We start from the raw sequence: 12,598 nt of genomic DNA on the forward strand, positions 1-12,598 counted from the left end.
CAGGGGGAAAAAAAAAAAAATTATCTACATTCTTCATCCTTCCCATTGCAATTCTCTGAGACTGGCATCATAGTCTAGTGTTAACCTTTTGTCATAACTCAGTATTCAAGGTAGAGGGATGGCAATAGGCCACGTCTCAGTAATACAGCATACAGTCCACCATTAGTTTCCACCTTCATTTTTCCAATTCACTTCATCCAGCATTTCCATTTTCAGCTCATATTATTTATTCAATATATTCATTCATGTTCAGTCTTTCAAGCTGCATTCCCTACTGTTCTACTTGTTCTTTGCAATATACAGCATAACATCAAGCCTTTTAATTTTCATCATCATGACCATCATTACCATTATCAACACTTAATCTCTACCAGCCACTCTTTTCAGTCTCTTATCTCTCAGGTCACACTCTAAAATCTTGTCCCGGGTCTTTTCAGTCTATCTCTCACAACTATACCGTCATCACTCGACATTTAGCAGACTCTCTAATCAATCCCTTATCCCTGAGGGCACACTCTATGACCTCATCCCAAGTCTTTCTCGGTCTACTCTTCACAACATGCACATACTGTACATTACTAAACTGATGCCATCCTGAGGCACCTGACTTGTTTGGCTTCTAGGTTTCACTACTTTTGCTGCCATGTTCAGTTCTTGGATGTGGATGTGTTGAGTTCAATGTCCTCATCCTTATCATTGTCCTTTTCGCCATCATAGAATTCATTGTCGGGTTCAATTCTGGGGATATAAGAATTCATCATCATCATCATCATCATTATCATCATAATCATCATTACCATCATCACCATAACCATCATCATCATCATCACCATCATCACCATCACCATAACCATCATCTGCATCATCTCCATCACCATCATCATCATCATCATCATCATGAACATCCTCTTCCTCCTCCTCCTCCTCCTCCTCTCATCATCATCATCATCATCATCATCATCATCATTTTTCTAACCCATTTACTCCATCTTCAGAATTCATTACCTACACCCAGCATACTGACACACACATGGAAGGAACGGTTTGCGGGCTCCTGGTCTTTGGTTCCTTCTTCCTTGCATTTAAAAAAAAAAAAAAAAAAAAAAAAAAAAAAAGGGAAATGGATGCCTTCAAGTGGCAGCACCAACATACCCACGCTGCTCCATGGCCCAATTATGTAGGCATCTCTTACGTTCTTCCCCATACCCCAAAAGGAGAAGGATGGACTGCAGGACAAAGAAAACTTTAACCTGCAGCATATCAAGGTTGAGGCCACAACAACCACTAAAATGACTCTCGATGTAATGCCTCACCTCTTGTCCTCCTCGCTCAAGTGCAGTCTGGCATCCGGGTCAAGATCATCCTGCTCCTCCTTAATGTTAAGCCCGTCGTGGGGTACATCCTGCATCTGTACACTGTTGGGTGAGAACAAGATGGAGTAACACTCATTTATGTACATTTGAAAAATAATATCATCCACTTATTATCATCATCATCATAATCATTGTCGTCCTACATACACTTGGACAATGTATCACTTCACTTATCCTCCTCCATACCTCTTTTCCCACCCTGGGATGGGGTGAGGTAGTGTCCAGAGATCTTCAAAAAAACTGATGGAATGAGAAACAAACCACCTGCATGGGCCACATCCTCACTCACCCAAACACCTCATGGGATTACAACATCTGGTGACTGATGGAAAGATAGCTAGAGATTATAAGAGCCTTGTTTTTTATGTTCTTCATCTCACCTTGGCGCATGTTGAACCATCCTAAGGTTGTCATACACGTGCTTAACAATGGCTTCCAGGTACTGTCTGCTGTTGCCGTTCTCCTGACGTGTGATTACCTCTGGATGCAGCGAGAAGTCCGGCGCAAAGTATTGGAAATACTCTGGAAGAGCAAAATAACATCATCATCCAGACCTCTCCCATGCCAAGGTGAAGTGAGCTAGGGTCCAGAGTGCCAGAAAAAAAAATGACAATGAAATACTAACCAAAGTTTCCCCAGTCATCATCATCATCATTGTCACAATAAGCCTTCTCCATGACAGCTTTGTATGCTGTATGGCAGTACTTCTCACTTTTCTTCTGACAATTTTGACTGGAGGGATTGGTGGATGAGGGAGCCTTATTTCTGACTCTCAAATTAAAAACCTTAGTCAACATGCTTGTATGTGTTGGCCTTGAACACATTATGGCAGCTCTCCCCATTGCTCGATTTCTAGCAGTCTCTCATAAAAAAAAGTAATGGCCCAATCACCACCACCACAACCACTATCCTGACCTCTTCTTCCTGTCCCATACCTGTGTTGTAAGGTATCTCGGTGGGCATGTCGGTGTCCACAAGAAGGCCAGTCTCATACGCCCAACATCGTGCCACATTCCGCGGGGTGTACCCACCACCACCCAACACAAGGAGGGGCAGCCCGAACTTCTTGGTGAAATTGACACACTCACTGAAATATAAGGCAACATTATAATCACCAACCACTAGGAAATAAAGATCTGATTTATGCCTATTGATTGCATAAGTAAACTATACTTACTGGAATACAGTCACTACTCGGTATACACTGATCCAGTATACAATAATTCGCTACAACGATAACAGAAAAGTTCCACCTCAAAATCCAATTTATGATGAATTTCCCGCTGTAACTATATTGCCCTTGGAAAATTTCGTACGAAGCGCCAGGCACACACAAGGCGACCGTCACTTGTCTCATGCAAGATGGCAGCCTCAGCATGCAGAGCATTGTTTTGGTTCAGCTGCAGTCCCACCACCCCTTCAAGGCCCTGTCTTTTCCACTCATTCACGTGTGCCCCCCTGCTATCGTCACCTCTCAGGCAAGCATCATGCTACAGTAGGCCTAAACATTGTGCAGCACCAGGCCAAAGTTACACAAGTGTGACTGTTGTGTTGCTGCAACGATTTACTGTACGTGAGTAAAGCTGCCTGTACTGGTGTGATTGCGTTTGTTTTGGTCTTGGAGACGACTTCGACCGACACAGGAAGTGATTAAGGTGGGTTGTCATTTTTGTTTCAGTCTTGAGTAGGTGACTTTAAGAAGTGGAGTTGACGTGACCCCCTTTTTAAAATGCATTTCACTCTCCCGATTAACAATAAACTCGTTATATGTTAAGGTATGACCTGACGTAACCCCTTCGTATAACAAGTTGTGACTGTATACACTATCATCAACATCATTATCACCACCCTATCCTTCTTCTTACTAATTTATGGAGTGGGTGAGGTCCAATACTATCATCAACACCATCAACTGAAATACAAAGGCTTTGATTTATACCTACTGACTCGGTGAAGAAAATTAATGTCTGCTTCCTTGATTATACATGATCATCATCATCATCATACCCTTCTTTCTCACTACTATTTTTTTCTTTTTTCATCCCTAACTGGGTGATATGCCAAGGAGAAATAGTCACCCCTTATCAATTTACTCCTAACTGCTGTTCACTGACTTTCAAGTCACTGAGTATGGTTGACATTACGTCACTTCCACAAATTTTTCACCACCTCACAGGTACAAAAAACAACAAACCCATGTCCTTTGGTGGAGAGAGAGAAGCAGCCCAGACGATCCCCGGACAAAGAGTCGGCCCCGCACTGCAACACGATGGCTGTTGGTCGGTAGTATTCTATCACAGCCTGCGGGGAAAATATACAGTATATAAACTTATTGTCATTACCATCATCAATCATCATCACCATTATCATCAGCATTCTGTGTCTACTTCACACCAAAAATATAAATAGGGTGGGATCCAGAACTTTGAATATGCAAGCAGTAAAGTAAGAAAACTAGCTATCAACAGAATAAGTGACACAGAGCACCCTCCCACACACCCACACCTACTGTATACCCCATGTGCCCCCCCCCACACACACACACTCCACTAGCATAACAGGGTACAATGGCTTCTATATGGCCCATTCCAGCAACTTACCTTCTTTTTATTAATACTTTATAAACACCTATGGAATACCCTTACCATGTGCAGGTATTTCCATCCTCCATCAGTTGTTTTGCTTCTTCATCTTCCAAACCACACTTTCTCATACATTCACTTACCAAATCCAGTCATCTGCTGGGCCTGCCACACCTCCTCCCACCTTTAAACCTACTCACACATACACAATCCTTTTCACTAGGCTATATTAATTTTCCACATAAGGTGCCACTACTCACTTCAATGACTGGCTTGAAAACTTGTGTGTAGCTGGCGTCATCAATACCCTCCTTTAGTGGCACATTAACCGAGTAGTACCGGCCACTCTCATGACCAATCTCAAACATGTCCCCTGACAAAATAAATCAATAAGTAATGATAAGGATGATAATAATAACGAAGAAAAAAAAAAAAATTAATACTACATTTTTTAAAGGCTGTATCTGCATACACATAGGGTGTCCTAAGAGTTGAATATCTTGGGGTTCATCTATAATATGAATGTTCTATAAACATGTCAAATATGAAATAGTAAAGAAAAAAAAAAGTACCAAATATTTTGATGTGAAGGGTGGTGATGGAAGACAAGACTCACTTCCTCCCCACTGCCAGTCTCTATACTTATCAGTGTCTTATTTTTTTGGTCTGACAAGTTACAGTGCACTGGGTGGCAATTTTTAAGGCAATTTCAGTCCAAACAGTAGAGTAGAAACTTACTGATGGCTCGTAATACAAAAGATTGGAAGCATTTGTTACAGTCCACTCGGATAAAATCTGGACTGGGGAAACTGCAACAAAAAATAAACAAACATAAATAATAAATAAATATCAAAACCTCACCAGTGCCTGGGAAGAAGTAGTTGCCATACTTGTGGAATGATACAGTCATGACGCGGTCGGTGAGGTAGAAGGCCTCCTGTACCCCGTCACCGTGATGGATGTCAATGTCAATATACAGCACACGAGGGTGGTACCTGCACAAACATGATACTGTACTGTAATGGTCAATCAGGTCCCAAATCCTAAAAAAGTACCATGACTCGTATTCTCGTTGGTTAAGGAAGCACCCTAACATCTCTTCCTTAGTGATTTATTTTTGGACATTGGTGGTTAATATCCTCTTGCACATTTTTAAAGCAGAGTATGGCAATACTGGAAGGATTTATGTAACACTGAGGAGGACAGTAAGGTGTAATAAGCTAAATAACTCACTTAGGAAAGGATGTTAGGGAGCTTCTTCAACCAACAAGAATAAGGACCAATATTTAGATATGGTATTGCAATTCTGTGAACTTTGTAGCAACTACCTCAGATGAATGCTCAAACAGGCATCTGGCAACAAACAAACAGACTATAAGACAACAATTTATGAAGGTGGCTTAATAATTGAGGACTGTGTCAGAGTAACAGCCATGCCAGAAATGTAATATTTCAGATCTTCAGGAAGTGGCTAAAGATGAAGTCAAAATCCCTTAACCTGGACTATAACAGCAAAGTCTTGGTCCTTTATATACACAAAGGTTTCTTACAAAGTTCTTAACCCATTCAGCAGTGGCAACAAACTTTAGAATTTTTATCAGTGCCCTCAAACTTCACAATACTTATCAGTGGCATCAAACTTTATTATTTTTATCTGGCTGGCACCAGATGTTTGTAGTTTGCTCAAGGAAACCCTGTTTCTCAGAGGGTTCATTTTGAGTCCATACTAAATGAGAATGTCTCTGCTGTCAACAATGCTTGCGATAACTGGTGTAAAGGCATATATCATCACGGCTTTAATATATACTTACTTAGATCATAAACAGTCTGTAAATTAACGACTTTCTTTTTTCTTTTACTCAACATACCGGGAAAATTCAGGCAAAAACATATACAGTACTGTCAGCTGGGAATTCAATATGAAAGAAGGCAATCATGCAAAGGTAAATCAAAACCATTCTACTGAACTGATGGGGAGGGGAAAAAAAAAAAAAAAAAAGCATACCTTCAGTGCACGCTCTCTATATGTAAATTCTCAGTTAAAAAGAGCTAAAGCTAATTATTACAATTCCCTCCCACAATCATAACCTTCTTAGTTACATTTTGAGTCACAAAAGGAATGTATGGATACCAAAAAATTTGTTCTTCTTCATTCTTTATCACCATCAACATCTTAGCCCTATTTCAACTACACAGTGAGGGAGGTACCAGCCAACAATATCTCCGACACAGGTAGCCAATCTCTTCAGCATCTTCAAAATGGCAAGCATCTCATTTTAACATCAAAACTGGTAGCAACTCACTTCACTATCATAATGGCAACTCACTTAGGGATCTTCAAATGGATACCTAATAACTTCACCGTCTACCAATAAGAGTACCAGTTCACTACAACATTTCCGAAATGAGTAGCAACTGCAGTACCTTCATTACCTCCAAACTATCACCTCACTTCAGGATCTTCATCAACTCACTTCAGCATCTCCAAAATGGCGATGACGATATCATTGACGTAGCAGAATCCCGAAGCCTCAAACTTTTTTGCATGATGGAGGCCGCCTGACCAGTTAACAGCCACATCGCAGCAGTTGTGGTTCAGCTTCACCGCACCCTCCAGCGAAGCACCCGTGTACATTGAGCAGAAGTCGTACAGACCATCAAATACTGGACTGTTGGTTCAGGGAATGGAGTAAAGTACCATACTGTATATATATGGTGGTGGTGGCAGTAGTTGTTGTAGTCCCAGGTTCATCTAAAATGTGAATCTGTTGGACTGCACACTGAAAATCCCCTTCTACAATTCACCATCTTCCTTTTGGGGGAACAAGGAGGGAGATAAACATTTGTATACCCAGGCAGCAGACCTGACCAGCCATATCAGTGCCACCACAAGAAGGCATCCCTCTCGAGCATCAAAATATTTTAAGTCCTAAATATAAATCACCTTTCTTCTACCTTTCCTGTTATTTCACTTACAGTTACTTGCTTAAAAACTTAAAGTTCCATCTGACTGTGTCTATTCAGTTAATTTATCAGGTGTCCTTAATCTGACAGTTACAGTATACAGTATTGCAGAAAATTTTGAAAGCTCCAATGCTATCTATAAAACTAGTTTGACTTCCCCCCCCCTCCATTCACAGTACAGTAGCTCTATAGCTACTGGCTTTGTGGTAATAATTTAGATATTCTGCAACACATTCCTGACTTCAGTGAACACTGGCTACACTGGAGCATACCGTACTGTAGTGAGTCAAGTGTACAGCATATTTAATAACATCCAATGGCAAAGCACAGCAAGAAATTATAAAGCTAAAACTCAGGTACAGAGGAGAAAGAACAATGAGGTATGATAATACAACACAATTAAGATGCATATTAACAATATAAAAAACTTACAGATCAAAGACAAATTATACAATAGGAAGCCTCAAACCAGGTGAAGCATATTACCTAAACTGTTCCAGCAATGCCATGTAATATAGCTATCACAATACAGTAAGACCTCACTATAATGGACTAATTGGGGTCCAAATCATTGCAAAAAATGCGAAAATCCGATAAAAGCGGCATCCAGACTTCCCCCTGCTAATCCGCACTTTTTCCGATATGTTAGACATTAGTCCAGATCACATGAACGGTTTTTATACTGTTTTGATTACCACTGCAGTACTGTACTGTGTTATCACTTTGCTACATTAATCAAATGGTATAATATATATAATGGTATAATATATATATAACACTGTTGTTGAATGCTGTGAAGAGTATGTATGATGGTGCTAAGGCTGCAGTGCGTGTGGATGGTGAACTAAGTGAATTTTTCTCTTTGAAAGTTGGTTTGAAACAGGGATGTGTCATGTCTCCATGGTTGTTCAATCTGTACATGGATGGGGTAATAAAAGAGGTACAAGGTAGGGTAGTGGATGTTGGAGTGGCCCTGGTGAGAGAGGATAGTGTTTGGAAACTCCCTGTACTGTTGTTTGCAGATGATACTGTGTTGTTGAGTGAAGATGAAGGGGAGCTGCAAGGCTTGGTGGATGAGTTTGAGAGAGTGTGTAAGAAACGGAACCTAAAGGTGAATGTAGGGAAGAGTAAAGTGATGGTCTTTGAGAGAGGTGAAGTCAGTGAATGTATAGCGAGGTTGGATGGTGAGGAATTGGAAAATGTGAGTACGTTTAAGTATTTGGGTAGTGTGATGAGTAAGGATGGAGGTTTGGAGGGTGAAGTGCTTGAAAGGGTACAGCAGGGAAGAAAGGTTGCTGGTTCCTTGAAAGCAGTGATAAGAAACAGGGAAGTGAGCATGGAAGTAAAAAAGTTACTACATGACAGTATTGTGATACCAACTCTAACGTACGGAAGTGAAGCTTGGACGTTGTTGGAAGGACACAAGTCAAGAGTGAGAGCAGTGGAAATGAGTTATTTAAGAGGAGCTTGTGGAGTCACGTGGAGAGACAGGCTGACGAATGAGGATATAAAGGAGCGTTGTGGTGTTGATGTGGATGTGATAGGAAGCGTTGTGAGGAACACACTGAGGTGGTTTGGCCATGTGGAGAGGATGGAGGGTGAAAGACTGACGAAGAGAGTGTATGTGAGTGAGGTGGAGGGTGGAAGAGGGAGGGGGAGACCGAGGATGAGATGGAGGGATGGGGTGGAGAGGTATATGAGAGAGGGGGGTGTGAGTTGGGAGCAGGGTAGTGAAATGGCGGGGGACAGGGCGACTTGGAGGCGATTTGTTTGTGGCCACCCCAAACGGGATTGAGGCGTCTGGCAATAGATAGAGATAGATTATTTACCTCATTGACAGCTGAAGTGGTCAGGCAGTCCGGACTGCTTCTGGCTTTATCAGACGTTTTCTGATATACTGTATAGGAATTTTGTCCGGTAGCTCCTTGAGTCCGATAAAAGCGGTTTCCGGTCTATTGAAGTCTGTTATATCGAGGTTTTACTTATTCTTTATGTACAAGTTATCGTACCTGGTTAACCAAAAATATATGTTCTGAATAAGTTCGAAACTAAATCATAAGTTCTGTCAGTTTGTAACTAAACATATCAGCTAAAAAAAATATTGTAGGACATAAAGGATATCCTAAGACTGAAAGGCAGTGTCTGATAATTCTGACATAAAACAGTCTGAAACACTTCCAGAAAGTATTCCACCAGGATAATTATACCTGTACTTTACATTCACCAAACTAGCTCACATAAAATCATCGCCAACATTTACTGGATTAAACAAACACTTACCAGTCATCGGCCATGTTGAACTGACCCAGGTTTTTTGTAAAGTTCTGGACGTTTTGTGGGGAGACACTCATTAAAAATTCTATGTAGTCTTCTGAGTGAAATCTGAAAAAGAGAAACACCACAACTTAAAAAAAATAACAATACTAACTCCTGTCACAACCTGGATGCATTTGTCACATTCATCCCAAATACTCTACAGGCATGGACATCTGGCAATACTATAACACAAGATGGCTACAATACTAAGAAAAACATTATCAATTCTAGCTTCTACTAAGCTTTGGTGTTAATGTATGATGGATGCAAGGGTACCATGTGACAGACAGATAGCCCACATACAGAGAAAAAGCAAATAAATTCAGGTATATAAATAGATAATATATCTGGTTAAATCCTCACATAGTTTAGTCTGTAAGAATGATACCTCAGATAACTTAATGAATTTTACTCAAAACCAGCCTGAATAAATGTTTGTATTTCCAAGCTGGCATAACTCGGATACTGTATGACAAATGGATAACGAGTAAGGAAAACCATCCTCAATTTTGTTAATACTGGTACTTTACCTGGTAGACACATGGTTAACAAAAACAAATGTGTATAAAATGCGGTAGATAAATGGGTAAAAACACATGATGAATAAGCAAATAATACAACTTTAATTTCTACTTTACCTGCTCGCTACACATACGAGTAATGCAACACAGACAAGTGGATAGAATGTGACAGATATATGGATAAAAACAATAAAAGGCACACCACCCCTAGCTACACTCTGTTCACTTTAACCAAGTGTACAATTATCCTCTCTCCACCTTGAATGCTGGGCTGTAACAGGAGATTAACACTAGTCATGAAAAAGTATTATGGAAAGATTGTAGAGCCCTAGTACAGTACTTCTTATTCCGCGACTGAGCTACAAGTTTAGGCTGTAAAAGGACAAAACTCTCTCCCATACCCTTTTTACTTTAAACTGGACTAAAATTGCCATCTCTATCATGAATGCCAACTTCCAGCAATAGACAAACTCTAAATTAGGTTGTTAATCGTGGATAAGTGCTACGGAGATTGGGAGATGCTGCATTTCTTATTCTGTCATTTAGGTATGCGAAATAACCTGCAAAATGAAGAAAATGAGGGCCAATTGGGAGATGCTGCATTTCTTATTCTGTCATTTAGGTATGTGAAATAACCTGCAAAATGACGAAAATGAGGGCCAAATTAATGTGAAATGAGAACAATATACTATAGAGGGGGACCGAGGATGAGATGGGGGAGGATGGAGATGAAAGGCACATGAGAGGGGGGTATAAGGTGGAGGGAAAGTAATGAAATAGCAGGGGAAAAGGCGACGTGGAGGCGATACGTTTGTGGCCACCCCTTGCAGGATTAAGGCAACTGGCTATTGATGGATAGATATAATACCTGGTCATATCATGGAAATTTGCTCTGTATGGTCTGTATATCTGGAGCTTCTTGTAGAGGCCATAGTGAAGGACGAGGCTGTGTGTGATGGAGAGGCGGTGAGGCTTCATAGGGTGTCCAGGGCCTGCCAAAAATCAGGCAATGTTAAGTAAAGCTACGGTAAAATGTGAATAATTTGTAGTTTCCGACATTCAGCTAACTTTACCTAACTTAATTAAACTTACTAATCTAACCTAAGTAAATGAAACTAACTACATCTAACAAAACTAAACTAACTACAGTATATCTAACCAAGCTAAATTAAACATATAAATCTAACCTAATGATATTAAATTAACAAATCTATCCCAACTACCCATACTAAAAGCTAAGGGGCATGAGTGTCCAAAACAGCAACATTACCTCAAATGTACTAATATATAACAAATGATGAAAATTTTATGACACGGATTACTTTTACTATTTGTGTAATCCACTTATGACAACAAAGTCCATGGATATAACTTACTTGATACCAGCGGCACTAAGGTTAGGTTTATTTATCTACAACAGTGGTGACAGCCCATGGGAGACTGCTAATTGAATCAGCCTCAAAATTCATCCGTCTCTATGTCATTCTGATTAGATTAGGTTAGTATTCATTAATTTAAGTTAGGTTAGGTTAGGTTACATTTTATTAGCTAAGGTTTGGTTAATTTAGGTTAGGTTAGGTTAGCAGGGACAAAAAAAAAAATGGTAACAAATTGACCTTTGAATCATATCAACCTGCATGCCTGGCATGCCAGTCATCACTTTGCCACTGTCTATGAGCACCAATAAATGATGAAATTGTTTAATTAATACCTTCACAGGTAAACATTTCTGCAACTTCATATATATCACTGTACCAATTAGGTTAGAGCTAACTGAAAAAAAAAACTAAATTATGTATATATATATATATATATATATATATATATATATATATATATATATATATATATATATATATAGATATATATATATATATATATATATATATATATATATATATACGGTATGCTATTAGCTCTCCTACATAACCACCACAACTTTTTCCATATAACTGGTACTTCAAAATGGGTGAGACTGGCAAATAAACTTTAAAATATACCATTAAAGGTAACTATAACTTGAAGAAGATACAGGCAATAACTTCAGAAATATGCTCATGTCGAAATATAATTGATTTTCACATACCTCATCTTGGCTTACTGCATATCCTTTATGAATAATATTACATGTCTTCAAGCATTAATGGACTTACCAAATAGCACCCATAAAATTCAAAACCAAAATGAAAACCGAAAAATGAATATTACAATTCCTACAAAGCATCGATATTATCCAAACACCTAAACTCAAGCCATTATTTGAAGGCCTTCCGAGTGATCTATGATATTTATACTTAAACTATCAATTCTACATGGAGAGTGGTTTCTTTGGGTAAAGCTACCCTAAAAGAAATTCCCTTACCATAGTGGAAATTCCCTACGTCAGGATCGTAAAAATACGCGACCGTCTTCCCCCCCATGTTTGTTTACACCTGACAAAAGAGGGTCGACAAGCACAACTCTATAGTAGAAATAGTACTGTATTTTAACGCTAGTTGTAGTAGTAGCAAGTAGCAGTAGTAGTAATAGTAGCAGTAGTAGTAGTAGTAGTAGTAGTAGTTCCTCAGTACTATTTTAGAATATTAATAATACTAGTAGGCTAGTAGTACTATGGCAGGTAGGTGCAGGTGCACCCACTATCCAATCAAGGTGTAGGCTACTTTTGGATGGCTCTGCACTGAATGAGAGACTAGATGCTTCTTCTAGCCCACTGTTTAGGATACTACGTCCATTAGTGGCAGAAAAAGACAGTATCGGATAACTTTCATTAGTGATTCTGCCCTTTCAATGTGATTATACCTTTTTTACTCTAACTTGTCCTGAAAATACCATATCTCCATCC

The 12,598-nt window shown here is 39.5% G+C and overlaps 1 protein-coding gene across 1 annotated transcript; it reads right to left on the reverse strand.

Annotated features, from left to right (window-relative positions):
- Positions 1-611: 611 nt before the first annotated feature.
- Positions 612-12,176, reverse strand: HDAC3 (histone deacetylase 3). Its single transcript, XM_080279205.1, has 11 exons — positions 12,119-12,176; positions 10,625-10,748; positions 9,200-9,301; positions 6,430-6,624; positions 4,817-4,950; positions 4,216-4,328; positions 3,568-3,674; positions 2,309-2,460; positions 1,754-1,895; positions 1,314-1,415; positions 612-738 (listed from the first exon to the last, which is right to left on the reverse strand). The coding sequence occupies exons 1-11, from the start codon at positions 12,174-12,176 to the stop codon at positions 648-650; spliced, it is 1,320 nt and encodes a 439-aa protein (XP_080135331.1). The 3' UTR covers positions 612-647.
- Between the last annotated feature and the right edge of the window lie 422 nt (positions 12,177-12,598).

The sequence above is a fragment of the Coenobita brevimanus genome, chromosome 77, assembly GCF_032717465.1.
Source record: "Coenobita brevimanus isolate Jiangsu-jjx chromosome 77, ASM3271746v2, whole genome shotgun sequence".
NCBI classification, from domain to species: domain Eukaryota; kingdom Metazoa; phylum Arthropoda; class Malacostraca; order Decapoda; family Coenobitidae; genus Coenobita; species Coenobita brevimanus.

Bases quoted from the DNA above. Each gene is read 5' to 3' on its own strand.
- HDAC3 (XM_080279205.1), bottom strand. From the start codon at position 12,176: ATGGGGGGGAAGACGGTCGCGTATTTTTACGATCCTGACGTAGGGAAT. The intron at 9,302-10,624 runs GTATTATATCTA...TCTCTTTTTCAG, and splicing joins AATTTCCATGATATGACCAG to ATTTCACTCAGAAGACTACA. The intron at 6,625-9,199 runs GTAAGTGTTTGT...CTGAACCAACAG, and splicing joins TTCAACATGGCCGATGACTG to TCCAGTATTTGATGGTCTGT.